General features: G+C 54.7%; 9 protein-coding genes across 9 annotated transcripts; 5 read left to right on the forward strand and 4 right to left on the reverse strand.

The window, feature by feature from the left end:
• Positions 1-518: 518 nt before the first annotated feature.
• SPT2 (serine palmitoyl transferase subunit 2) lies at positions 519-2,326 on the forward strand (the record flags this gene model as incomplete). Its single annotated transcript, XM_003855084.1, has 1 exon — positions 519-2,326. One exon carries the CDS (start codon positions 572-574, stop codon positions 2,324-2,326), a length of 1,755 nt encoding a protein of 584 aa, XP_003855132.1.
• A 620-nt stretch (positions 2,327-2,946) lies between these two features.
• On the reverse strand, positions 2,947-5,015 carry MYCGRDRAFT_108274 (uncharacterized protein; the record flags this gene model as incomplete). The annotated part of the gene is made up of 2 exons (XM_003855298.1): positions 2,947-4,732; positions 4,845-5,015. 2 exons carry the CDS (start codon positions 5,013-5,015, stop codon positions 3,170-3,172), a joined length of 1,734 nt encoding a protein of 577 aa, XP_003855346.1.
• A 782-nt stretch (positions 5,016-5,797) lies between these two features.
• Positions 5,798-6,857, forward strand: MYCGRDRAFT_68948 (uncharacterized protein; the record flags this gene model as incomplete). Its single annotated transcript, XM_003855085.1, has 3 exons — positions 5,798-6,087; positions 6,159-6,434; positions 6,498-6,857. The coding sequence occupies 3 exons, from the start codon at positions 5,935-5,937 to the stop codon at positions 6,855-6,857; spliced, it is 789 nt and encodes a 262-aa protein (XP_003855133.1).
• Positions 6,858-7,679: 822 nt separating this feature from the next.
• On the forward strand, positions 7,680-9,827 carry MYCGRDRAFT_91094 (uncharacterized protein; the record flags this gene model as incomplete). The annotated part of the gene is made up of 1 exon (XM_003855086.1): positions 7,680-9,827. One exon carries the CDS (start codon positions 7,680-7,682, stop codon positions 9,825-9,827), a length of 2,148 nt encoding a protein of 715 aa, XP_003855134.1.
• Positions 9,828-12,755: 2,928 nt separating this feature from the next.
• Positions 12,756-13,913, reverse strand: MYCGRDRAFT_35840 (uncharacterized protein; the record flags this gene model as incomplete). Its single annotated transcript, XM_003855297.1, has 1 exon — positions 12,756-13,913. One exon carries the CDS (start codon positions 13,911-13,913, stop codon positions 12,756-12,758), a length of 1,158 nt encoding a protein of 385 aa, XP_003855345.1.
• Positions 13,914-14,170: 257 nt separating this feature from the next.
• On the forward strand, positions 14,171-17,651 carry MYCGRDRAFT_84836 (DNA repair protein, RAD5; the record flags this gene model as incomplete). The annotated part of the gene is made up of 3 exons (XM_003855087.1): positions 14,171-16,953; positions 17,008-17,517; positions 17,573-17,651. 3 exons carry the CDS (start codon positions 14,171-14,173, stop codon positions 17,649-17,651), a joined length of 3,372 nt encoding a protein of 1,123 aa, XP_003855135.1.
• A 118-nt stretch (positions 17,652-17,769) lies between these two features.
• MYCGRDRAFT_84837 (uncharacterized protein) lies at positions 17,770-20,110 on the reverse strand (the record flags this gene model as incomplete). Its single annotated transcript, XM_003855296.1, has 4 exons — positions 17,770-18,504; positions 18,682-18,850; positions 18,907-19,966; positions 20,023-20,110. The coding sequence occupies 4 exons, from the start codon at positions 20,108-20,110 to the stop codon at positions 17,770-17,772; spliced, it is 2,052 nt and encodes a 683-aa protein (XP_003855344.1).
• Positions 20,111-21,093: 983 nt separating this feature from the next.
• Positions 21,094-22,686, forward strand: MYCGRDRAFT_55860 (uncharacterized protein; the record flags this gene model as incomplete). The annotated part of the gene is made up of 4 exons (XM_003855088.1): positions 21,094-21,245; positions 21,305-21,588; positions 21,654-21,963; positions 22,129-22,686. Coding segments are annotated over 4 exons (1,302 nt in total), but the record flags the coding sequence as incomplete, so codon positions are not given.
• A 2,365-nt stretch (positions 22,687-25,051) lies between these two features.
• Positions 25,052-25,785, reverse strand: MYCGRDRAFT_103421 (uncharacterized protein; the record flags this gene model as incomplete). Its single annotated transcript, XM_003855295.1, has 1 exon — positions 25,052-25,785. One exon carries the CDS (start codon positions 25,738-25,740, stop codon positions 25,159-25,161), a length of 582 nt encoding a protein of 193 aa, XP_003855343.1.
• Positions 25,786-27,587: the final 1,802 nt, after the last annotated feature.

Here is a 27,587-nt window from a genome sequence, read left to right on the forward strand (position 1 = left end):
CACTGCACTCCTTCGCGCGGTGCTGACGTGCACTGCCTTGCGACGGTGCCTCCGAATCCTTCATCAGCACAAACACTCATCATCTCCTCCTTCATCCTTCGTCTCACACCTCCTACCTCCGCCTGGCAAACTCTCCCTTTACCCGCGTGGCTCCCACGAAACACACCGCACCTCAGCACCACGACCACCATCATACAATACATTGCAGCGGCATACCAATAACAGCAACTAATCGTAATCCCATCCACCGACAGACGCCATGCCTGCAATTCGCGTCACCAACCCGTTCGCCTCCTCCGGCACCACCACCGAGACCATCCTATCCGAGAAGGACTCCATCCGCATCATCGAGCCTGTCAACACACAGCCGAAGCGAAACTTTGCACGACCGCGGTTCTCGCTGCCATTCTCCTCCACATCACCCAAGAGTGCGAAATTGTCGGCCGAAGGACAAACACAACACCGACTCGACGCGCCGCAACTCTCGCAATTCCGACCGCCGAGCCCACAAATATCCACTCTCAGCCTGCCCACGATTAATCTGACGACAGCGACGGGTGAGAAGAGCAAGATGGAGGAGTTGCAGAAGCCATTGACACTATTCTCACCTCCTACACCGTCGGAAGCGCGACGCATTGCGAAACGCCACGCTGCATTTGGACCTCTCGGATCGAAGCAACATCTATACTCGTCGAGATTCGTGGGCGAGGAGTTCCCGGAGCCGATCGAGGACGAACCACCATACTTCTACCTCATCACAACCTACATCTCCTACCTAGTACTCATCATTTTCGGACACGTGCGAGACTTTTTCGGCAAGCGATTCAAGCCGGATCATTACAAGCAGCTGCGCGAATGCGATGGATACGCGCCGCTAAACTCCGATTTCGACAACTTCTACATTCGACGTTTGCAATTGCGCATCAACGACTGCTTCCGTCGGCCAGTGACTGGTGTTCCCGGACGTTTCATCACTCTTCTCGACCGCACGAGCGACGATGGCAACATCACCTTCAAGCTCACGGGTACCACCACACAAACGCTCAACATGTCGTCCTACAACTACCTCGGTTTCGCCGATGCTGAGGGTGAATGCGCAGACGCAGCAGAGGCCAGCTTGAAGAAGTACGGAATCTCTTTCTGCTCACCTCGCGGTGATGTTGGTACCTCAGAACTGCACACCGAAGTCGAGCGACAGGTGGCCGAATTTGTCGGAAAGCCTGCAGCAACAATCTACTCCATGGGTTTCGTCACAAATGCCACCATCTTTCCTGTCCTCGTCGGCAAGGGTTGCTTGATGATTTCCGACCAGCTCAACCACGCCTCAATTCGCTTCGGCGCTCGTCTCAGTGGAGCAGTCATCGACATGTTCAAGCACAACGACATGAACGACCTGGAGCGACTCCTCCGCGAGCGCATCTCTCAAGGTCAACCGCGCACCCACCGACCATGGAGGAAGATTCTTGTTGCCGTCGAGGGTCTGTACAGCATGGAGGGCACACTCTGCAACCTCCCATCCCTCGTCGCCCTCAAGAAGAAGTACAAGTTTGCCCTCTACGTTGACGAAGCCCACTCCATCGGAGCTCTTGGCCCTCGTGGTCGCGGTGTTTGCGACTATTTCGGCATCGACCCAGAAGACATTGACATCCTCATGGGCACATTCACGAAATCCTTCGGCGCCAACGGCGGCTACATCTCTGGCAGCAAAGACCTGATTGACAAAATCCGCGTCAACAACGCCGGCACCATCTACGGCGAATGTCCGACTCCCGCCGTCCTATCTCAAATCCAATCGTCCCTCCGCATCATTTCCGGCGACCTCTGTCCGGGTCAAGGCGAAGAGCGTCTCCAGCGTCTCGCCTTCAACAGCAGATATCTCCGCCTCGGTCTCAAGCGTCTGGGCTTCATCATCTACGGCCACGACGACTCGCCCATCATCCCGCTCTTGCTCTACCACCCAGCCAAGATCCCCGCCTTTTCCCACGAAATGCTCAAGCGCAAAATCGCCGTCGTCGTGGTTGGATACCCTGCTACACCTCTCATCTCTTCTCGCGCGCGATTCTGTGTCTCCGCGGCGCATACGAAGGATGACCTGGATCGACTTCTCGCGGCAGTGGATCAGGCGGGTGAGGTGCTGCAGTTGAAGTTCAGCTCTGGTGCGGCGGGCGGACAGGAGCCAATGCATGACGGTTTGGTAAACGAGGAGGAAGCGGAGGTGAGGAGTTGTTTGGAAGTTGGCGAGGGCAAGGGCGTTGTCGCGCCGAGGTGGAAGGTTGAAGATGTCATTCGACGAGGAGTGGCGGATGTGAAGAAGCCGTTGTGTTGATGAGGACGAAGGGTGTAGAGGTTTTCTTTTTGGTTCGACGGGGAAGGAGATTGGGGAATGGGCATTGATGAACGGTTACGATGCTCCACGTCAGGTGTGTCGTGCCAAACGCCATCGCATCATGCAAGCAGGACGCAAGCAAGAGGGCGCAATGACTCGAGGTCTACCCGCGAGCTCCAAGCCTAGAGCGAAGAGGTTCAGAGGATAAGGATCAGGAATTCTTCTTCAGAGAGACAAGAGTTTAATATTGCATGGGATGGGGAGAAGAAGACGGATATGCATGCAGTCAGGAATGGATAGATGGATCATAGGGGAGAGAGAAGGGCAACGTCGAAAGGCACGGAGCAGAGACGAGCAAACAAACATAATACCATTCACAAACAATTTGTCTCATTCCCACTGTCAAATGTCACCTTCTCACTGCCGTCGCAAGCTGTTCATTCATGACGGTCACGCGCCAATCACTGTCCCGTCTGCTGAAAGAAACTTGCCAATCTGGCCGAGTGAGTGAGGTATCGTGTCGTCCTCATTAAAGCTGTATCCACTATATCCACATGCCGTCCCCTACATCAATGTCTTGTTCCGCTTCATTCTTCTGCTGGTCATGTTCCCTTCGTCTGTGAAATATGCCGCCTGAATTCATTTCCATACGTTCATTTCTGTCCTCGCTCTTGTCATGTTCTCCCATTGAGATATGCTCGCTCCTGCATAGACCGTGACAATTCTAGACCTGCTCCATATTGTCCATTTCCCACACTCTTTCTCGCGTTTGCCCTCCTCTCATCCTCGCCTCACTTCATAACTTCATAATTCATACTTCCATTCCCTCCTGACCCCAACCCTTCAATACTCCTCATCACTCCCATCCCCCACAAAAGCCTGACACTCCCCCACCCTCAAGTCCGGCACGCCCTTCACCACGGCTTCCTCCGTCAAAGCAACCCCACCGTCGACTTCCACTTCACTTCCCTCGCTGCCACTCGACCAGCTGCCTCGACTATCTCTCGAGCGATCTCTCAGTCGCAGGCCGATATTGTCTTGAGTCAGAAGCTCGGCCGATTGGGCCTTGGTGCTCGACAGTTGCTTGCGCAAGGTCACATTGTTGAAAGCTTCGCTGTACTCGTCGTCGTGGAGATGAGGCGCGAGGCCGACTGTTCCACCTTTCGTGGTTGTGTGGGGAGTTGGCAAGCTGACTGATGAGGCGGATGATGACGACCCGTCGTATGACAAGGGATCTTCGACGAGGAAGCGGAAGGATGGCGATGAATTGCCGGCAGACGAAAGATCGGTGGACTCCAACTCGGGCATGTAGCCGTGGTTGGCGGCGCGGCGGCCATCTTCGAAACCCGAGTCGTACGCGCAGCCGGAATGGCGGGAGCAGACTGGGCAGTGATGTGGACCCGGGCAAGGATAGAGGTCGGATGGTGAGCGAGAGGCTGTGGGCGAGATGTTCTCGATGCTGGACGAATTAGAGCGAGAAGTCTCTTCCTCTTCGGTGTCAGTCGGACTCCAGTTGACGGAGATTTCGTCGGTGTCGTGGGACTCTTGCAGGGTGAGGTCCACGCTCTGGTCAGTGGAGAGCGAGTTGTTGTGTGGAACGGGAGGTTGACGCAGGCCGAGGTTGCGAGCGATCTTGGGATCGATGATCGGGAGGTCTTCGAGTCCTTCGACAGTCAGAGGTGGAAGCTCATCGTTGTAAGCGGCCTCGAAGGAGGCCCATTTGCGGTCGCGAAAGTAAGGCTTGCAAGTCACGCATACTTGGAGACTGCATCTGGGAAAGCCACTGGCGACGGCACGCTGTGGAGATGGAGAGGTCGATGTGGATGACTTGCTCGCGGGGCTGTCCGAGGGTATGTTCACGCGTACGAAAGGCAGGATGCCGATGTCGCCGGATTGGAGAGCTTTGGCAGGGCTCGTACCTGGTGAAGTGATGATACTCTTGAAGGGAGTGAAACCGTGCTGAGTGATGAGATTGCCGGCCGGATCGTTGGAGACGCGGAAGTGTGCGGGCAGACGAGGGATCATTCTCTCGGCCTTCTTGACGGCTCGGATGGTCTCGACCTTCTGCTTGATGAGTCGGGTAACTTGCTCGCTAGTGTACTCTTTCGCGCGAATGGACGTGATGATGCATGTTTGCATTTGCAAAGTCTCGGCAAGGAGAGCTTTTGCCTCGAAAACATCGGCATCGTTTGGAATTGCGTCAAGCTGTGCCTGTAGGAAGGCGACATGGGGAAGAGGCTGGACAAGCTGGTGATCTTGCTGGCAGGTGTAGAGCCACTTGGTCTCTGGTTTCTTAGAACAAAGATCGCAAAACAAGTGGTTGCCGTAGATTCGGCCCATGGTCGTGTGAGTGCAGCGAGTGTTACTCTTTTGCGCTTTGGGGACACGATTTGTCGTTGGCGCAGCCTTTGTAGTAGTGGTCAGCCATGAGTCGTGGAATGCCGCATGAATATGCAAGTGAAGTGGGTATGGAGAGAGCACGTGCAAAGCGCGAATGCTCTACAAGTCGACAACTCACTGTCTTCATGGCAGCCACAAACTCGGCCACATTGGGCGGATTGGTAGTATTGGTGCGTGGGGTCGAGTGCCAGAAGGGGTCGTTGCGCTCGTGCTGGGCGTTGTCGGTGGCGGGCGTGGTGGCGGGGGTGGGCAGGGCGTGCTGCAAGTCGTTGAAGTTGTTGAAAGCCATGGCGTTGGAGGCGTGTGTAAATGAATGGCCGTTCCGGAGAGCGCGTCGGGTGTTTGTGTTTGGGTGAAGTCGGCTTTCTTTCAAGAAGAGAGCGAGAAGTGTATTGATTCTGAAAGAAGGAGATGGCACATTGGAATAAGGTAGTGCCTGCCGTTGCTGGCGTAGTCCCGCTTCTCCTTCTCACCCGGTATGGCGAAACTGCTTACCATGTGCATCGTCAGTTCTGTCCTGGCTCGACCACGCTTTGCCTCTGCAAGATCCGTATGCTAGTGTATCGCCATTGGCATTGATACCGTGGTAGAAGTTGCGTGTCCTTCGTGTGTGACCTCACTGGAACCCGCGTGCATTCCAACTCATCTAGTGCATCAACAACAGTGCTTCACCTCTATCCATCTTGATCGGACCATTTGGCGCTCTTCAAGGAGGACCAGAAGTCGCTCTCTCACGTCCGATACCGTGCATGCAAATGCACGGGACGATGCTCCGGAGACTATCAAGCTCTGGCAGCAGCATGAACCCTCGTAGCTCGTACTGATTTGCAGCATCGTGCAGCCCTTCTCTTTCAGCGAGTCCTCGCAATTTTCTTTCGCATCAATCTACCAAGTGCTCTTGGACGTTGGCAGAGAAGAAGACGAGTGTTATCTCGAGGCTTTGACTGCCGGCGGCCTCCGCTTGCCGGACGTTGCCGTGGCACAAGGACGATCGGCAAACAAACACGGCCGAACTCGATCATCCCGACACAACTGATCAACGGCCAACGTCTTTCCGTTTCAGACATCGACAATCTTCGAGAGCTAAGATACACCACACTGCTGAGAGCTTCGTCCCTGCGCGACCACTCTCACTCCACGATACGCGTTCGTCGCGCGCCGCCACGATATCGACCCCGACCACCCCGCGACAAGCGTAACCACTCATCATGTCGGTCAAGTTCGAGCAGAAAGAGACGATTCGCACCAATGTCGGACAGGGCAGTGTGCGGGAAGCGTTGAAGAAGGGCGACAAGTCTGGTGTCTTGCATGAGGTCGGAGAGAAGCTCACCAAGGGCGGCAGTCCAGATGGTTACCTTGCCGTACGCGACTTCGGATACTCGCAGCTCGCGACGAGAACGAGATACACACAGACTAATGCATATTTCAACAGTGGTACTTGAAGCAGCTCCAGGAGTCTCCTCTGCGCACCAAGATGCTCACCTCGGGTTCTCTCGCCGGTCTACAAGAGCTCCTCGCCTCGTGGATCGCAAAGGACCGCAGCAAGAATGGACACTACTTCACCTCGCGCGTGCCTAAGATGGCCGCCTACGGTGCTCTCATCAGTGCTCCGCTCGGACATGTGATGATCTCAATCCTACAAAAGGCCTTTGCTGGTCGCACGAGCTTGAAGTCGAAGATCTTGCAGATTCTCCTGTCCAACCTCATTGTATGAAGGCTCTCTTTCCTTGCCTCACTCGCGGTAACACTCTCTGACTAACTACCTTCCCAGATCTCGCCCATTCAGAACGGTGTCTACCTCTTCTCCATGGCCATCATTGCCGGTGCCCGAACCTTCCACCAGATCCGTGCCACCGTTCGCGCCGGGTTCATGCCCGTCATGAAGGTGTCATGGGTGACTTCGCCCATTGCTCTGGCGTTCGCTCAGGCTTTCCTGCCTAACGAACTCTGGGTGCCGTTCTTCAACATGGTCGGGTTCGTGATCGGAACTTATATCAATGCGCATACCAAGAAGAAGAGGCTGCAAGCTCTCCGTCGCAAGTATGCGGACAACAGAACTTCGGACGGGAGGACTACCGACGGGAGGAGCGACTATGGCCGTCCGGGACAAGGTCCACCTGGAGGATTTTAGGAGATGATTGGACTATGCTTGTGGAACGGTGGGCAGAGCATGGGTATTGGCGATGGAATTTGGAGGCGACGACAAGACACAGACATGGCATGTAATGTAACTCGAGCGTGTCTACCCTTGCAGTGGATAGGCGGTATGTATTTAGATTTGAGCGAATGCAAAGTTGACAACTCAGACAGGTCGCTCGACATGACGACCCAACTTCGTCAGCATATGTGAAGATGCTGAGCATTTGCATTTGACGGCTGTGTACGACAATCGTGCTACCGACGATCCGTGGACTTTCCAGCAGATATTTGTTTGCTTCGCCCGAGAGCACATCTTTCGGAAGCCAATCGCTGTCTGTCAAGCTGCTGCAGACCTTGTGCTCGACGGAAGAAAATGGCCCATCTACCCGGCCTAGCTCTTTGTCACACTCCATCCTCTCGCGCCATACCTTACACAATCACTGACACGACATCCGCATGGCCAGCGTCTTCACAATCTTTACCAGCAAGCAGGGAGCAATCGGCAATCTGCAGATGAGCGACGCTCCAAAATGGCGAAGCAATCCGACTTCCCTGGCCAACAGACCCGCATAACCAAGTTTGTTCTCCCTCGACGGGCACGGTCAGAAAGCACCATCGCGACCGGCGAGTGGCGAGCGATGGTCAACCGCTCCACGATGTAAGTACCACATCTCCACATATTCATACATCAAGCCTTCGCCAAACTCTCCCGCGTTGTGCTGTCTGTCCGTCCTTCTTTTGGCGATCCCAGCATATCTATCTGTAGCACACGCTGCCCTCGAAACCTCCAGCTCTCTCTTCAGTCTTTCAGAACATGGCTTGGCCTCGACAAAACCTACAAGCGTTGGCATACCCTCTCCCGAAACCTGCCAGAGACGTCCACTATCCCAACCTGCACCGCAACCACATCCGTCGCCTTCGCACTCACTCCGACAACGCAGCATGGAAGCAAGACAAAACTATCGCCGTCCTCCTCGACAAAGATCTCGAACGACCGGGCGATCTCGGCTGGTCACTTGACTATGCGACAGCATGGTGCTACCGTCACCTCGTCTCCAATCAACCCGACATCACCGACACAATCGACCACATCCGCGAACTCGATCACATCAGTCCGAAGACACCATACTACATTTTCAACCACCTCGACCGCGTCCTCTTTGGTGGGAAACTCAAGTTCATGGTCTATCTCCGCTGGAAAGCTCTAGCATCTTGCACGACCGGCATGACTTCCGCGCCCAACATTTCTGGCGTCCCGAGGATATGCATCGATCTCAACCGCACGCCGTTCGAAAACCACGAGCCTCACATTGATGACCTCCTCGAAGCATTGATCCACCAAATGATCCACGCATACTTCCTCGTCACCTGCGGATCCCAAAAGAAATCCGAAACCCCCGACGGCCGGCTGGCAGATGGGAAACACTTCGGCGTCCTCCTGCTGACCATCAAAGACATCACCAAATCCTGCGCCGACGGTGTGCTGGACCTCATTTTCCACGCTCACAAACGTCGACAAGTCGAAGGTCCCTTACCCCTCCGCCCTGTCCGCTCACCCTCGTCCCGCGCATCGTACATCGCTCTCCACCCCTCATCCACGTCCGAGACCGGTCCCGCGGCTACGCCCGGTCATACAAACTGCATGGCCTCCAACGCCCACATCATCTACGCGGCTCTCAAGTCCTGGCAAGTGACCGACTACTCCGTCGCGCTGGACCTCGGTCTCACCTCTCTCCGCGGCGACGAAGTCTACGACTTGAGCACAGACGGCTCACTCGTCAAACATTCCCGTCTCTCCGCCCCTCCCAGTAACACGTACGTCGAATTCCTCTGGGACGAAAAGAGAATCATGCTCCCTCGGGAGAAATGTCTCCGCTTCCCCAGCCTCGTCAAACCGATCAAGAAAATGGGCCTATACCAACTCCAAATCGAGGGCAAATGTTCGTTCGACACGTTCAAGGCGATTTACGACTTTGTGCAAAAGGGCGAGTGTCTACCCACCCTCCTCTCCGAAGTCGCCGGCACATCTTCGACTTCCGCGGACAGTGGCCCACCAGTCTGGAACGTCGACCCCAAAGACAACGACTCGGAAACCCAATCCATCCTCGCGGCCATCAAGACCTTCAAAGTCGCCGAGACGACGAAATTCACCGAACTGATGGCGTACATGATCAAGAAGTTGTGGAGCATGAAGTCCACCTCCGACGACCCCATCGCTGCTCTCCGCGAACTCTACAACGACGAAGGGAAAGAGCGGGAATTCGTCGTCAACGGCGAGTTGGGTCGGTGGGCGAGGAAGTTCCTCGTGAGGAAGAGCTCTTCATCTCGCGATCGTCATCGTCATCATCATCGGTACGCGAGGGACGGTGTTTCGAATTATGCGCTCATGGCGATGTGTCGTCCCACAGAACTGAAGGGCTTCTTTAACCGGAATGCGGCTTTCAAAGAGGATGTTCTTATTGCGGAGAATGAATTACGTCTCGATCAGGCGCATGCGAGAGGCTTGGTGGCGGAGGGGAGTAGTTCGAGTTTGTCGAGTTTGGGATCGTCGGGGTATTCTTCTTCTTCTTCTTCTTCGTCGAGGGGAGATGGCAGACTGGGATTGGAAGATGAATGGAGTCGGTTGCGGTTGGATGATGTGAGGGCGAGATTGGCGCTTGAAAGCGGACGCGGCGGACTGGGGTTCCCGACGAGTGTGGCGGTGAATTTGTTATCGCCTAGGATCGGAGGGTCGCCGATTGGTGGGAGGGCGGGTGGGTTTGGGGGAGTGTTGGACGATGCGTATGCGCAGCAGCGGGCGATCAAGAGGGAGAGGGAGAGGGAGCGTTTTGTGTTTGATGGTGGGAAAGGAGGTTGGAGGGATGAGGTGGGAGAGGAGTGGAGGTTGGGAGACTTGTTTGGTGATGGGGTTTTGGGGTGGGAGAGGGACAGGGAGAGGGAGATGGTGTTTGGCGATATGTGATTTTGACGATGGTGGGTTCGAGTGGACGGTGAATTGGAGGGCATCACGGAAACGCATGGCCGTGCAAGAAGTGTGGGAGCGATGGAGCAATTCGAGGTCTCCGGCATGGCGGGTTGGCATTGAGAGTTCGGAGTATTGGCGGTCGGAGGGCAGCGAGAAAGTGATACGGCATGGCGTGGGCTTGCACGAAATGCGTTCAATTTAGACTAGCATTCATGATGTAGATAGCATTCGAGAACTTTGAGTGGAGGCGTACCAGCTGATATACTGTACAAGAGGCATATACCGAAGGTGACTGACACCCATTCGTACTCTCTTTCCATCACCGCGCCACATCGCGCGCATCTCCATTCAATAAACTCTCCGTACTTACCTCCCTCCCATCCTCACCCACACAAACTCCCACTCTCCCCTAGACTACCCAACCTGCCCCGTGAAAAAATCAATACTATTCGGCCTCTCCCCTCCCTCCATCCCCCACGGCCCCCTCACCCTCTCCCCCTCATCCGCCATCCCCACAACTCTCACCCCTTTCGTAAACAGCACAGTATTCAACACGAACCACAACCTCTCCCCTCTCTCCCCTTCTTCCAAACACGGGAATGTATGGTCCCATACCGTCCTCCTCTCCTTTTCTCCCAACGGCTTGACGAGCGCGAGGAGGGCGGTGAGGATGGGTCGGTCGGAGGAGAGGGAGATGAGGAGAGTGGGGGAGTGAGGCGTTAGGATTGGGCGGAAGAGGGAGGGGCGGGTGGGGAGGTGCAGGGTGCGGAGAGTGGTGAGCAGGCGGGTTTCGAGGGGGGTGAGGTTGGAGGTTGGGAGGTGGTGGTGAGGTACCCGGCTCCGCCTCCTTTCTTCGATGAGGCGGCGTTGACTATCTGGCGAGAGGCGCCTTGGTACGGGACCGGAGGGTGGTGGTTTTTGCCATGCGGTGGTTTGCGACGATTGAGCGGCGCGCCAGGTCGAGGTGTGCTCGTGGGGCAGGTTTTGGTGGATCGGATTTGTGGTTGGGGAGAAGTCCTGCGGGATGTGGAGCGCTACTGTCGGGTAGGTCGCGGTGGGTAGTGGTGGAGGAGGATGTTTGTCGGGACTGAAGAAGGAGGTGAGGCGAATGATTAGGTTGTCGAGGTAGATTGACATTCGGATTGTGCGGGAGGGCTTGGTTGGTCTTGATGGAGATTTGTTGGGGCGTTTGAGCATGAGGTGGTTTGGTGAGATGATCTTGCTTTGAGTTGAGAGGATGTGTGTGGGGAGAAGGGGTTTGTCTGTTCATATCTTTCGAAACGGTGTACATGATTAAATATGTACACAAACTCATTCACCGGCGTCGCTTAGCCTGTGCATCAAAGACAATGCCGCGAATAGCCAGCATCGTCTGATCGCCTTCTTAACTGCATGCAAGCCCATCTGAGACTTTGAAGTCGCACTCATGTCATGCATGATCTATCTTGTTCATGCATGGCCCGCCAAGACCTGGACTTCAGTCCAAGATCCCTCCAGGGTCTCACGCTCCTGGTAAGAGTCAGTACATGCGTCCCTCTTGATCAAGTATCGATCGATCACTTACCTCAGCACTGGTACGCTCAGCGGTCGTAGCCGTAGGTCTCGACCTCATAGTTCCAGCACGATCCTCCAATGCATCGATCAGTTGCCCTTTCAGATCGTAAGCGGCCTTCAGCGCAATGTAGCGATTAAGCACGCCGACCAAAGTTCGCTCGTGCAACTCGACTTTGGCTTGGGTGGTCAGAAGCTCTTCGTTGTTGCGGCGGTAGCGTCTATGTAGCTTGCGCTTACACTCGCGGACATGGGCGAGGTCCTGGCGAAGGGATAGGTTTTCTTCACGGAGCTGGCGCCGGGTTTGGCTGTCGAGGTCGTCCGAGTGGGGAGATGAGAGGACCGTGGATGGGCGCTCGCACTTACTTGATGGCATTGGTGGAGCCTCAGGACGATTGGCTTCAGCAGGATCGTCTTCGGGATCTGAGTACTCCCAAATGACTGGCTCCCTCTCCGGGCCAGGTACGAGCTTGAGGTCCTTCTTGGTTATGCCGGAGCGAGCGGCGGGCGTGATCCGTGCCCAGTACAGTCCGAAGATCTTGTAGATGAAAATGGTGACCGCGTCGAAAAAGGTGCCGATGAGGCAGATCGCGATCATGTCGCAGAGGATGTTCTTGGCGAAGTTTGCTTTGATGCCCAGCGCCGTGAGGGTTCTGCCGCAGAGGGTGAGAGGTACGATGGTGTTACCCGGGAAGGCGAGAGGCAGGATGAGATACGAGAAGACGATCAGGCGGAGAGTAATTTCGACTGTGGTTCCTGCGATGCCCATAGCTGTGTGGGAATTGCCGGAGCGTGTGATGGGCACGAGAAGATGTTCGGAGACCATCTCTAGCAGCCAAATCACCCACTGGAGGGTGTCGAGGGCCATGATTGCGACTTGGTTGTGGGAAGGTTGCGGGAACTGTTATGACGGGAGGCAGGGAGGAAGGTAACGAACGGACGTGTGGCCAGCGCTCGCCTGATATATTGGCAGATGTGCGCGGTCGCTGAAAAATGGCAGACGAGAACCAACGGGGCGATATACGGGATGTGATCCGCAGCTTGTACAGACAAGCCGTACCGCGGTCGGTAGGTGTCCCCCAATTTCACATTCTTCGGTAAAGTGTATGCGAGGTCCACAAAAGTTTTCGATATGGTTCGAAGCTTTGCCTCGTATGGAAGGTTTGGGCCATACCAAGATGCGGACCTGTCGTGCCGAGCAAGCCCAATCATGACTGCAGCTCCGTCCACTGGCACTTGTTCCGTACGTGATATGTGTTCCAATGGCGACGACCACAAGTGAAATTCGGAAATCGCAAGGTTCGAGGTAATGTCCCAGTTCCATCGAGAGAGACGCACTGCGAATAGCTGGATTTTGCGGCCAAGATATCATCGTCATATCTTCCGCTTACGATACGCCCAGAATGCTCTCCATGGTAGCTTCCAATCCGTCACCCGCAATTTCGAATTGAACACGTCAAAGTCATTCTTCTGCAGCTTGTCCAGCCATACTTGGGTGGCGACCGCAGGCATGTACACCCCGAACGCCCTTTCAATCTCCTGGGTCTGCGTTTCGGCCTTTCCAACCGTGGGGAGATGGACATGTTCCTCTTCGTCTTGGTGCTCGTACTCGTGTCCAGCTTCCTTGCCGGCGCGGATGTTGTCCAACATTTGCCGAGCTGTGATCAAATGGTCGTTTGCGCGTGTGGCGACCTCGAAGACCGCGTCACGCAGACCATGCGCGGAGGCGCCATTGCGAAGCACGTCTTCTTCTCGCACAGCACACTTTGCCATGATGTCCAGAGGAAGCATCACGGCGCCCTGTCGGCTTGCACCCACATCGCCAGAGAACTGACCTTGGTTGCTGTGGGTGTTTGCTGGCCCCGGGAAGGCTATCAACGGCAAGCCGCGGAGCACGGCAGATATGCCAATCGCCTTCCCAATGTGTGAAGCGATGTGGTCCGCGGTCAAGCTGGCCATGGGCAGAGATTGCAGGGTGAGATACAGGAGTGTGCTGTATGTGTTCTCGGCGTAGCTTTCCAGACTGGCAATGTCCGGGTAGGGTGGATTGGACAGATACTTCTCTCTCGTGTCGATGATTCGCATGAACCATGATTTGCTAAATTTCGATTTGCCGCCACTTTGCGCTGCCAATTGGTCTGATGCCTGAGCGATGAGAAGAGCGATCGGTTGCTTCGGTGGTGAGCCGGCCAGAGACTTCGTGACGGCATCGCGTTGAAATTGAAGACGCATGGCTCCTATTGTCGGTGTTGAGGTCGTGTCTGCTGTGCGAGCCACATCGATGTTAAATGCTCGCAGGGCAACATAGGCGTCTCGAGCGTGGCTCGGTATATAGGGCAACAGCAGAGATGATGGTGTGTCGTATTTGCGAAGCGAGTCCAGGCAGTATGTCCTTGCTCGGTCGATCTCGTCGGCGGAAGATATCGATGCCGGTGTGACGACTTTGCTGGACTCCCAGCGCCGTTGATATATTCCTGATGGTCTTAATGAGGCAAATGCCCTCGATATGAGTTGACTTCCATTGTCTCTCATCGGCGTGGACTTGATGAATGTCATCGACATGGTAAAGTGTTTAGGACTCCCGTCCGTGGCCAGTGTTATCTTCTGAGGTTCTCCATCGCAATGGCCGATGTTGATCTCTTTTCATCATCATGTTCGCATCTCCAATCGTCATTAAATTTTGAAGCGGCTTGGCGTGTCAAGCTCGCGTTCACTCCGCGTCAACCTACGGCAAGGGTCTCTTCAATTCTCAGAGCGAGAAACACCTTTTCCTCCTCATCACCGCCATCATGGACATAGACGACCGACCTCACAAGAAGAGACGCTTCTTCGCCGACGACTCTATCACCGACGAACCCAGTCTGCACAAAGAGACGACTTTGCCAGATGAAGTAGATGCTTTGCCAGAAACATCATCCCGCTCAGATACCACTGCCAACAAGGAGAATGCCTTCGATGCCGAGACTTTCACTGGAATCGTAGGAGGCGATGTATCGGAAGCCACAGTTCGCACACTTCAGAGCATACACGGGAACAATCTCGAGGCGGCCATCAACGCATACTTCGACGGATCATGGAAGACAGCAGTAGCACCACGACCATCGACAGCAAAGCAGCAACAGTTGGGAATGCGAAGAGAGTCGTCACAAGCCAGTAAGAATGGAACACCGAGCAGAGCGTTGTCAAGCTCGCCACCGCAACGAGCAGCATTGGACAGCATGCCCAAGATGAGATACATTGGTGCTTTGGGTGTGGCGGGCTGGATGACGCGGAGCGGGACCGGTTTTCTCAAACCAGATGACAATGTCAAGATACAGCGGGTCAGACAACAGCTCGGGCAGAACTCTTCTCGTGGTGGAAAAGGAAGGCAGGCTACGAGGAGGACTCAAGATGTGGTCGTTCGGTTCACAAGCCAAGATGGGACGGAGCTTGGTCGCTTGGAGAAAGATTCGGCGATGTGGGTGGGTGCGCTGATTGATCAAGGGGTATGTCACTTTGAAGGACACTGCATCTTTGCTCCAGAGAGGATCAGAACGAACGACACAGTATACTTGCAACTGCGGTGTTATATACTGCGGCCGGTCTTTGAAGCCGGCAACTTCATCAAGCCGAACGACAACAATCGACAGACTGGGATATTCGAAGCTAAAGAGACGAACGAGGAGAGAGATTTGAGACTTCGCCAGATAGGACTGGTGAAGCTGTTCTCGGAGATCAATCTGCAGCCATCGACTACAAGCGAGATGGCAGCGAAACACAAGCGGGAGGGTATCCTGCAAGCCGCAGAGATCGCTGAGCAGTACGACGCGCAAGACAGGAAAGGCAAAGACAAAGATGAAGCTGCTGGATCGAGTCCGCCTTCAGCGGAAGAAGCCGAAGAGGGAGCAGAGCTCGAGCAAGACCAGCTTGATACGCTATACAAAAAGGCGCAATCATTCGACTTCAACACGCCAACAGCCGAGCCGGCATCGACGTTTACACTGGATTTGCGTAAGTACCAAAAGCAGGCTCTACACTGGATGCTCAACAAGGAGACTCGCGAGAAGAGCGAGAAACAGCAGAGCATGCATCCTCTGTGGGAAGAATACGCATGGCCCAAGAAAGACGCAGAAGACAAAGACTTGCCCCCCGTGGAAGGCCAAGACTGCTTCTATGTCAATCCGTACAGCGGCGAGATGAGCCTTGACTTCCCAGTGCAGGAACAGACATGCCTGGGAGGAGTGTTGGCGGATGAGATGGGGCTGGGTAAGACGATCGAGATGCTCTCTTTGATACATTCGCACAAGTCGCCCGAGCATCTTGAGGTCCTTGACGATACGGACGTCAAGATCGATGCCGTCAGCAGTCTTGCGAGGGAGTCGATGGCATCCAGCACAGTGAGGAAAGCTCCCGCGACAACACTGGTAGTCGCGCCAATGTCATTGCTCGCTCAGTGGGCCAGCGAAGCAGAGAAGGCATCAAAGGCGGGCACGCTCAAGGTTCTGGTGTACTACGGCACCGAGAAGGGTGCAAACTTGCAGACCATCTGCTGTGGCTCGAACGTCAGCTCTGCTCCGAATGTGATCATCACCAGCTACGGCGTGGTGCTGTCCGAATTCAATTCCGTGGCGAACTCTCTCGGAGGCAATCGAGCTGCCTCCGGTGGCTTGTTCGGCGTGGAGTACTGGCGTGTCATCCTCGATGAAGCACACATGATCAAGAATCGACAATCGAAGACTGCAAAGGCTTGCTACGAGATTGCTGCTACTCATCGCTGGGTTCTCACCGGAACGCCAATTGTCAACAGACTTGAAGACCTCTTCAGTCTTGTTCGCTTCCTGCGTGTCGAACCTTGGAACAACTTCAGTTTCTGGAAGACGTTCATCACAGCGCCGTTCGAGAAGGGTGACTTCATGCGCGCGTTGGATGTCGTGCAGACGGTGCTCGAACCGATCGTGCTGCGACGGACGAAGGACATGAAGACCCCTGACGGCGAGGCACTTGTTCCGCTTCCGCCAAAGACTGTAATAGTTGAGAAGGTCGTTCTATCCCAGCCCGAGCGGGACGTCTACTCGCACATCTTCACTAGAGCGAAGCGGACTTTCAATGCCAATGTCGAAGCTGGCACGCTGATGAAGAGCTACACGACTATCTTTGCACAAATTTTGCGTCTGAGACAAAGCTGTTGCCACCCAATTCTCACCCGCAGCAAAGCCATTGTGGCGGATGAAGAAGATGCTGCAGCGGCCGCAGACATTGCCAATGGCCTTGCCGACGACATGGACTTGGCCTCTCTCATCGAGCGCTTCGAAGCGGATGAGGCAGACCAAGACGCCAGCAAGTTTGGCGCCCACGTCCTCAAGCAAATCCAAGACGAGTCAGAGATGGAATGCCCCATTTGCAGCGAGGAGCCCATGGAAGAACAAGCAGTCACAGGATGCTGGCATTCAGCCTGCAAGAAGTGCCTGCTCGACTACATTGAGCATCAAACCGCGAAGAACGAAGTTCCTCGCTGCTTCAACTGCCGCGAACCGATCAGTGTGCGAGATGTCTTCGAGGTCATCAAGCACGACGATGACACTGATGACGATGAGTCCGGTCTCCTCGCCGCCGCTGTGGACGCCGATGACGACGACGACCTCTACAGCAGCACACAACCCAAGTTATCTTCGAAAGCCAAGCCCCGCATCTCCCTCCGCCGCGTCAATCAGCTCTCCTCTGCCAAGATCTCCACTCTCCTAAGTCAACTCCGCCGCCTCAAAAAGTCCGACCCACTTTCCAAGTCCGTCGTCTTCTCGCAATTCACCTCTTTCCTCGACCTTCTTGGTCCCGCTCTCTCCCAACATAACATCTCCTACCTCCGCTTCGACGGCAGCATGTCACAAAAAGAGCGCGCAAAAGTGCTCATCGAATTCGCAGCGCGCCCGAAGTTCACGGTGCTGTTGTTGAGTCTGAGAGCTGGCGGCGTGGGATTGAACCTGACGTGTGCGAAGAGAGTGTACATGATGGATCCATGGTGGAGTTTTGCCGTCGAGGCGCAGGCGATTGATCGTGTGCATCGCATGGGCCAGACGGAGGCGGTGGATGTGGTGAGGTTTGTGGTGGAGGGCAGCATCGAGGAGAAGATGTTGAGGGTGCAGGAGAGGAAGAAGTTCTTGTGAGTCGCACTGACACTGCTCGTCCCTTTGACATCATCGCTAACCTGATCGTAGGGCAAGTTCGTTGGGCATGATGAGCGAAGACGAGAAGAAGATGCAGCGCATTGAGGATATTCGGGAGTTGCTGAGTTGAGCAGAGAACCCCAGCCGGGCACGACTATTTTCGAGAGGCATATCTGTACTGCAAACATGCTCAACAACGCTTGCACTATCAACAACATGTACAGCTCATCTTTATCGATCTCTCTCACCTACCCACCAGTCCCTCCATAATCCCCGGTTCCCCTACTAATCCAAACCTGGCCCACCAACACCGCCTCACCCACCACCATCGCCACCGCAATAATCGGCAAATTCACCCTCGCAAAATCCAAACTCCTCACATGAATATGTTTCCTCCTCAAAATATCCCTCCACAACAACCCCGCCAAACTCGCGCTGAAAGCCGTACTGAACGCCCCATAATTCACCCCAATCGCCATACTATACACCGTCGCCCAGAACGTCCTTTGCGATATCGCCGTCCCATTAATCTGCGCGATCCTCACCCAAGCCTGAATAATCCGCGACAACAAAATCGTCGTGCCGATATTCGTGCCTGCGAAATTACACAGCACCACGCTGAGGAATCCCATGCCGCCGATGGCGCCGATGGTGCCGGTTTTGCGGACCCAGTGGTCCCAGCCGTGGGCGAAGACGGGGACCCAGCCCTTTGTGACGAGGGCTTGGACGAGGATGAACATGGCGAAGGCGAAGGGGACGAGTTTGAGGGGGAGGTGGGAGAGGACGGCCATTACTGTGGGGAAGGTTTCGCCGAGGTAGCGGTGGAGGCGGGTGAGGAGGGAGGAGAGGGTTGTTGGTTGGTGAGGGGGTGGAGGGAGAGAGCATGTGTTTGGGCCGAGTTCAGGGAATCCAGAAGGCCGGCTTGGCTTCTGTTCGAGCTCCGTGGTGGGCGCCTTTTCATCGTTGATGTGGTCTTTTGGGGGCTCTGGTGTGGATAGTACGCCATGCGGAGTGGTCGCGTGTCCGTTCAGTGAAGAGAAGCCCGTTCCACTCCTCGGAACTTGGTTCTGACTTGACTTCATCTCATCCACAGTCTCCATCTCGATCGCCAAGGCATCAGGAGACTGTGTTCGTCGAAGCCCGAATCCAGAAGACGCCACCTCAGTCTCCTGGATCTCGTCCGAGGAAGAAGCGCTTTTCGAAGCACTGGTCGCCTTGGCCCTGTAGTGCTCTTCGGCTCGCGCTCGCTCGATTTCTTCACGACCTTTGCGGGCGATTTCACGAGTCTTTTTCCGGCGCATCCAGCCGAAGCCAATGTCCCAACAGAACCTGGATGATCGTCAGTCACAATCCTCGCATTCGGTGCACAACGCTGCTGGACTTACATGATAAAAGCACCAGGCAGGGTCACGTAAAACACCGGCTGCTCATGTCCATTTTGACTGCTCGCATTCAGCGCCAGAATGGTAATCAGTACCGTAGCCATGACCAGCGCTCCGAACGAAGCACCTCCCTTGTCCAGGAAGGGATTCATGATTTCTTCCAGCTGCATCATATTATGGCGCTCATCATCGTCGTCGGCGTCTTCCGCGGCTCCACGACCTCCGGGAATATTTGGGTTGATGGGTTTTCTGTTCTTGAACTCGTTCGGGAGCTCGTGGAGTTTGATCGACCGCGGAATCAAGTTTTCGCCGGGAAAGACGATGTACAGCAGAAATGGAAAGATGATGATCGCGGTGACGATGGTCGGTACGATCATGTTCGCTGTGTAGTGAATGAACTTGACGCCAAACGCTCCCGCTAGGACCAAATTCGTGGGATTTGAAGAGACTAAGATGGCAGACCCTATATTCGCGGCAGCAAATTGAGCATAGATCCATGCTCGAGGGTGCTCAATATTGCTGGAGACTCGAGTCATATAGGCCAAGAAAGCCGTACCACTGAGAATGACTGGATCATTCCCGGCGAGAGTCGTCAAGGCGAAGAAGAAGGAGTAGAGGTAGAAGTAAAGCCTGTGGCCATTCTTGCCGGCTTTCTGCAGGACTTTGAAGGCAAGGTAGCGGATTAGTCCCGAGGCGTCGATCGAAATGGCGATGTACGCGAGCGTTAGGAAGAATACCATGATGTCGATTGGATGAATGCTGTCAGTCCCGACAGTTCCATCGTGGACTTCCTTCCTTCCGATCGCGAGGATGGCCAGAAGAAAAAGGTCGGCGATGATGGGAGCTGTTACGAGGTCCACCGGGAACCGGACGATCCTGTACTTGGTACGACGGCTGCCTTCCTCCTCCGTCTGCTCATTTGCGCCATGACTGCTGATGTTATCGTCGGGTTGGCTTGGTCGAGGCGGTATTATTCGTAATGTACTGAGGACAGACCAGCCGGCGTTCCAGACTGGTCTAGGTATCCAGATCGGGATGTGGAAAGGGAACAGTACGATCAGATCTGTACAGCATGTCAATAATATGGCAACCACGGATCAACCAATTCCTCCAACATACTCGTAACGACAAAGACAATCAAAGTCACGATTGACCGCCACTCTCGAATCTGGCTCGTGCTGACGTCCAGCTCCTCTTCTTGAGCCATGGTGTGCGTCTCGAGGTCTCAGACGGCGAGTGGTTTTGGTGAATGTCACCGAGAGACGTGAGGTGCATATTTGTTCGACATGGTGAAGTCTTTGAACGAAATTTGATCTTCGTATTCACATGACGGTTGGGCTGTGCAAGCTTGCCGTCCAATACCGCGTTCCCTTGTGAGGAGACTTTGGAACTGCGGTCTGGGGTTGGAGCAGACTGAGGCGAGAAAGTCGTGAGATGGTTGTTGTTTTCGAGACCGGCGGCCAAGCCTCGCAACAAATCATGAATATAGCGATATCAGTCGCTTTGCTTGCTATTTCATTGTGTCTTCATGGCTTGCATGGCCTCCTTGTTGCTGTGACAAGGTCTATGGTTGTCTCTTGCTGCCTCACGACTTTACTCGATCAGGCTTGGCTCAGGTCAGGTTCTTTGACCTCACTTCTCCGACGTTCCCTGCCAGGCGATCTGCTCGGTCACCAAGACTGTATATCGGACACTCTATGGTTGCACGTTTCTTATGATGCATCTCTCACTCGCCAACTCCATTGTGGCGGAGCAGTGCCCAGAAAGCGGCTGGCTTTCTGCAGCCTCGCTTCCATTCTACACCGGACAGCAGCGTTGTCCAATAGCAAAGCTTGCCAAGGGAATCCTTCGTGCTATCGCCAGCCTTGACAATGATTGAGCAACTCCCAGGAGGCCTCCGAACACGGCATGTGAGCACAAGACCGGTTTCCCAATGCGTGCTGCCATCTCGTGTCATCCTTGTTCGATTGTCCTCCTGTCCTCTTGAGTCTTCACAAACCTGTGCCCGAGTGCGGCTACACCTTGAACACTTATCTTCTTGAACAACCTCTCACTTGCTTTGGGGATACACAGTACTATTTGGAAGCCTTCGAACTTGATCATTTACATCTCCTCTGCGCTACTCAATCGGCCGGAGTTTGAACCTCAAGCACAGCATGCAAAGCCTCCCACCTTGACCCCCACGCGATTATGCCCGCTGTATCGCCTGTCAGCGCTCTGAACTTTCTCACCGCCCGAGCCAATGATGCGGCCTCGAACGCCTCAAGTACATCCGCCCAGGGCATACAAGTCGTCTGTGCCTGGCCAGTCTCGAGCCAATATGGGCCAAGTTCCAGGGTTCTGTAAGTAACTTGCAAACAACACAGCCGCTCGATCTTCCTGACTGACCGCCATCTCCCAGCTACTATATCCTCATTTGCACTTGCGTCTTTGCCCGTAAAGCCGATTGGCTACGAAACGCTTGCGTCGGTCTGGCTTTGCTGCTTCCCGTCACCGCCGCTCTCCATGGGATAGTCCTGTCGGCCGTACACACTGATGGAGCGGTCGATATGGATGTGTATGGAGCCTTTCAGCTGTGCGCTATTGGTGTTCTTGCGGCTCCTGTTGCTGTGCGGCATTCGACGACATACTTCAATGATCCGGGGAGGAATTTGATTTTTGTTTGGACAGTGGTTCTGCTGAGTGGTGAGTCTGGTCTTAGCATCCTCTCGAAGTTGAGATATACGTGCTGACAGGAGCGTTTCGATCAGGCCTGATCAGCCTCGCCGTGGAATTCTATCGCATCAACACCACACTCTGCCAGAATGACAACTTCGGCAATCCCATCACTAGCGTCCGCTCCTTTCCTTATGGCAATGCCAACTGCACCTTCCCTCGCTGCTCCACTGAAGAAGGTCCCTTCAGTCCCGTCCGCGGAGGCGCTGCGAATAATATCTACATCATACCAGCGCCAACGAGGCTCACTTTCCGTACTGCGACTTTGCTAGCAGCAGCGTGTTGTATTCCTGCGATCTTGCTACTGGTTTCCATGTGGTTCAAAATCCTGGAGTCAATCTGGAAGTCTTCCCATGCAAATGGATCGAAGTCAAGGAGAGGAAGCATGATGCCGGTAGAGGAACGGGAGCCGTCGATCTCGCATCCCATCCGGATCATAACCAACGATGAAAGCGAGAAGCCCAATGTCGACTATCACACCTCTCACCGTGAGCAAGCAGCAAGTTTCAGCAGCAACGACGGCGTGCTCCATCGCCACCAGACCGGACCACCGTCCACCGACTCACCACCCTCTTCAGACCCACCGCCTGAGCCCAAACGCAGTCCAATCCCTCACCTCATCCGCTCCTACGGCGAACCCACCTTCTTCACTCTCACAATCCTCACCATCCTCCTCCTAGGCGAGTTGAACCTTTTCTCACCTCAGGTCCGCTACCAGCAAGAACCTCTAGGCAATATCGGACAATGGTCTCCTCTGGCCGGTACAATCCTCGGTATCATCGGTTCCTTGTATCTCCTTCTCACGCAAGCCATCACAGAAGAGAAACATGCACCCGGCGGAGAAGGACTAGGTCGACGGAGCGCTCGAGGCGCAATGGAAGTCGGCGAGTGGTTCGGGAACGTAGCGAGAAAAGTCTTCGACGACTCCGAGTTTAGACGAGGCAAAGCGATGGGGTATCCGGAGGTTCCTGGCGAGCGGGAGAGAAATCCGGGTTTGGGAGATACGATCTCGATTTATAGTCCGAGTATACGCCGGGGTTCGGGCGGGAGTGATGATTCGGGGAGGAGTCGGGCTGGTGCTCCGATGACGAGGAGTCGGTCGAATACCCTTGAGGTGGTGAGGACCGAGACGATGGATACGACGAGGAGGAAGACAGGGAAGAGGAGGGATACATTGGAAGTGCCGAGCAGTCCGGGACAGGCGAGAGTGACGGCTGTAGGAGGGACTCTGAGTCGATCCGTGTCGATGGAGGAGCCCAGGACGACCGAGGTGGCGGATATGCCGATTATTGTGGTGTCGCCGAGCGAAGTGCAGGTGCCGGAGAGGAGGGCGCAGTCGAGACGGCATACGGTTGAGTCTGCGATAGACGTCCAGCGGCCGGTGATGAAGAGAGAGGACGAGCAGTGAGCTCTTCAAGAAAGAGTTATGAAGAAACGACCCAACGAAATTTGCATGGCGATAAAGAGATGTTCTGTGAAAATGGGAATAGAGGTCATGCGCCATTCGTTGGCCGGCCTGAGAGGTCACACAGTTTCGGAGAATACAGGAGACATTACGACACTAGTGGAATCATGCAAAGGTAGAGCATGAAGGGACTTGAGCCAGGCAGGTTACCATCAGAGAAAAGCTCCAAGAACAGGCTATGGAGGTGTGAACAGATCAACGTCGCAGTTGGCGAAGGAACCAAAGGTCGAGCTCGATACGTGCAGAATCAGGGGACTGAGGGGAGTCCGCGACATGTGCTCTTTCCTCAGTCAGCCCTTCGTCATTCGAGCCTGGAGGAGAGCAACAAAGTCCATACGGATTCGAATCGAACCTCCATCTCCTCATCGACCAACTCCGACCCTCCCTCCCGTTTCCCGTCCGGACCCATCTCCTCCCTCTCGCCTCACTTCCGCCACACCGACTAGCCACCACTTCGTTTGCAGTCAAACATACAACTACCCCTCTTCCTCCACCGTTCTCAAGAATTCGATGGTTCAGAACTCGTGTCAAATGGCCCAATGGGTCAACAGCGGGAAGATGGATTGTTACAAACGCCCACCGAATCTCTGATCAAATTGTTAAAACCAGCCCGTTTAGGGAGTCGGTTTGAGTTGTCCCCACCTGCATCTATGCCGGGGTTTTTCTTTTTGTTCGTTTTGTTGAATCGGGGTGCGGGTCAAGCTCGTTTTTGTGCGGTGGAAATTTTGGCGGAGCGCTGTTGTAGCCTTTCCGGAGGAGAGAGCATGATATCGAAGGAGTTAGTGCGCACAGGAGACCGGGGACGCAGGGGCAATCTTCAGCATGTCAAACATCGACAGGGAGTGGACGGGGAGCGGACGGCATGCCCAAGCGGGAGCCAGATTTTGGGACGACTTTTGCCTAGAACGAAATAGAACGATTCAACGCTGACATGCCGTTGTGAACGAAGAGAGGTCATGGCCGCGTATGGAGCTACCTTAGCTGGCCAGAATAATCTCAGCCAGAATAGTACGAGGTCTTGCTCAAACATGGGTATGTCACTTTCTAAGCCGCAGAGAACGTGACAGCGATTTCGTAGCAGCAGAGATGAGGTGTCAGGACGGGACCGTAGCCATGATTAGTTAGCAGTATACGTACAAGTGCCATTGCAACGCCGTCTGGCAACCGGGTCTATGTCAACCACTAGAACGGATACACACCATCAAGAACGAGTACATATCAGCTCATCCAGCGAATCTGAGTGGATAGAAGTTGTGGAACACTAAGGCATGTTCGAACTCTGTCGCTGATATGTACTCGTTCCGTCCATTCAGAACGAGTACACGGCAGCCAGGACGAGTCCATGTCAGCTAGAACGGGTACATGTCAGCTAGAACGGGTACATGTCAGCTAGAACGGGTACATGTCAGCTAGAACGGGTACATGTCAGCTAGAACGAGTACACGTCAGCTAGAACGAGTACATGTCAGCTAAAACGAGTACACGTCAGCGTGACCTTACATTCTTGTTTGCTTGTCTGCAAGTTATAGCGTACGACGCTCACAGGTCGAGATCAATGAGACATCATGATCATCATTCCATTGTCATCAACACAGCTACTAAGCCAGACAGACGGCGACCTCTGCCTCAGCCACCGTATCATAATTCCAATGCAGTACAGGCTCTGATCGCCATTTTTACCCCCGAAGATAGCGCCAACGAGCGTCCAACGTGCGTATCGTCCCTGATCCGGCTCGTTCATCGTGCAGCAGCAGCAAGCCTCAACGATTTCAGCGTCGAATTCAACAAAGATTTGGCGTGATCATTCCCAAATCTCCAGCCAACTGCGGCAAGAGGAAGTGCATCGCCATCGAAGTCGTAAAGGGCGTTGTTCGCAGACATCTAGACGCATCCCGTCAGCACGTCGTCCGCATTTCTCGAGCTTGAAGATGAGGACTCACCAGAGTCCATCAAGCCGGCATCCCGCCTCCCACATGCCCTCGCTCCAACACCCACAGTTGTTGTACGCGAGACACTATCTCGGACTGTCATTCGTGCTATGCCGGTGCCGGTGCATACGCGGCTGGAAGTGTCGCTCAAAAGACCTGTAAGGGCTGCATGTGATGTGGAATGGGCGTGGCGAGGCTTTCAGGATACGCGACCATGCTTGAGCAAGTAGCGGCGGCAGTGTTTGGGAGGCCGTGGGGCATTGTTGCGGCCATGATGTGGAATGGCTGGCTGGTTGCATTTCTCATGTGAACACTGGGGCGTCGTGAGGCCGGGCGGGATGGGTATTCACTCTTGGAGTCCATCTCGGACTCGTATAACGAGGCGCTGGCAACATCCCAGGAGACTTGAGATGGCAGCTCATCGTAGCTTGCACCAGTCTGCAAAGTGGAACGTGAATGACGACGGCGCTGGGTACTGAGAACGATGGACCTGAGCTCAGCGCGAAGATGCTCAGGGGCGATGCGGAAAGCAGAGTAGCCCATCAGACTTCTGACGGATGCATCTGCGCCTCGAGCAACAAGGAGCTGGAAGATTTGAGTGCGGCCATGCACTGCGGCGTGCATTAGTGGAGTGTAGCCGCCTTTGTCTCTGACGTCCGGATTGGCTCCACGAGCGAGAAGCGCGGCACAAGCCTGGTCCATGCCTAGACAACAGGCCAGCGAGAGCATTGTGGCACCAGTTGCGGACTGCAAGTCGTAGTTCGGCGGAAACGTGCTCTCGCTCATGTCTGCCTTGTTAAGTATGCTCAAGAGCATGTCTTCGATCTCCGTAGCTGTGGCAGCCATTCTGTTTCCAAAGCCTTGCTGCTGCTGTTGCAGACCGGCTCGATTCACTCTGGACTGCACGAAGCTAGTCGCGCTCTGCTGCGCAAAGGTCTGCCAAGCATCTGAGGATCCATATTGCTGCTCACTCAGGAATTTCAGCGCCATCACCATCATCTCCTCATTGTACGCAGTATATCGATAGATTGGCCGGTTCGAAGGAGCCGGATATGGACCCGTACCGGGCGGAGGCACCAACGTGAGATGAACAGAGCCTTGACGACCGGGCGGCGCAATGGTGACGATCGAGGTCGGTGAGACGTATTGTGTGGGTGCGTACTGATCTCCAAAAGCGACCTGCAAGCCCATGATCAGGTTCTCACCAAAGACAGCAACTTCCGTGCCTCCTGCAGATGGCCCTTCGTTGGGCGTGATGCGGGTGATGGTTGGATATGGCTGCTGTCCTTGATTCGAGTCGTTGCCAGATGAGCCCGGCGGCACATGGTTGGCGTACATGGACCCACGGTTTCCAATGCTATTGGTCGGCGTCTGGATCGGCTGCTGCCGTGCGTATGCTGCCATGTTGGCTCGCGTCTGCTGGAGTACAGGCGATGATGCCCTGCTAGGGACTGCTGATGAAGGATGTGAGAAGTACGCTTGATTGTTGGGGATGTGTGAGGTGTCGATCTGTGTTTGATTGAACTGGAAAGGTCCGCTCTCGTTAGGCGTTGGAGGGCCACTGCCAAAGTACTGTGCAGGGCCATTGTTATTCGGCATGGTCATGTATGGCTGGTTCATCTGATTGGGAAAGGCGGCGTTAGCGGGTGAGAACTGCTGACCCATCGACAGCGCCGAAGGCATATTTTGAACAGGCGAAATGCTGGTCTCGACGCGGGGTGTCATCGTCAGCCCACTCGCGACTTTCCTGTGGAAGGAAGAAGACTTCCGCTTCTTATTCGGCCCTTGTTGCCCAGCATTGGAAGGAGATGCAGGTCTTGAAAGAGTCGTCGGAGTCATGGTCGCAGAAGTTGTCCCTGATGCGAAGCCAGACCCTGGCAACTGATGCACGTGGCTGTGAGGATTGAATTGCCCTCCATATGCCATCGCCTGCAGATTTCCAGCGGATCGAGAGGAAGTGAAGGGCTGTACGTGCGTCGACATGTCCACCATCGATTGAGACATCGGCAGACCATTTGGAACGAAGCCAGGATTTTGGTAGTATCCTTCTCCAGCGGCACCTGTAGAGAAAGCCTGAGGATGCGTCTTGTGGTCGTCCGTGATGAGGATCGAATCAGACATTTGCTGCGCAACCACGTTGCCCTGAATGTCCTTCAGCGTGAAGATGACTTGAAAGCCTTCCTTCTCGCTTTGATGTCTGCAATAGCATGCAATTCGCATTGCAGCGGTAACATTCATGGAGCCCTCCGGAGGGACGTACTGCTCGCTGTCCATGCCCATGTTGACGTCCCGTTGCTGTGTATTTCGTTCGCACGGCTTGAATGGCAGGTACTCGTTCGAGTTGAACACGACCACTCGCTCCGTCTCATACCGCTCCCAATGCTGCTGCTCTTCTTCCCTCTTCGTCTTCTTCCGACCAGCACGCTTCCGCTCGCGTTGTATACAATTGCTGCATATTCTGACCTCACCGCCATTCGCTGGTTTCTCCGCCTCCTCCAAATTCTTGCCGTCGTTACGGTCGTCATCTCCGCTCTCTCGCGCCGCCTCAGCACGTCGCTGAATCTCGTCATTATTCT

Source organism: Zymoseptoria tritici, chromosome 2, assembly GCF_000219625.1.
Source record: "Zymoseptoria tritici IPO323 chromosome 2, whole genome shotgun sequence".
Taxonomy (NCBI): Eukaryota; Fungi; Ascomycota; class Dothideomycetes; order Mycosphaerellales; family Mycosphaerellaceae; genus Zymoseptoria; species Zymoseptoria tritici.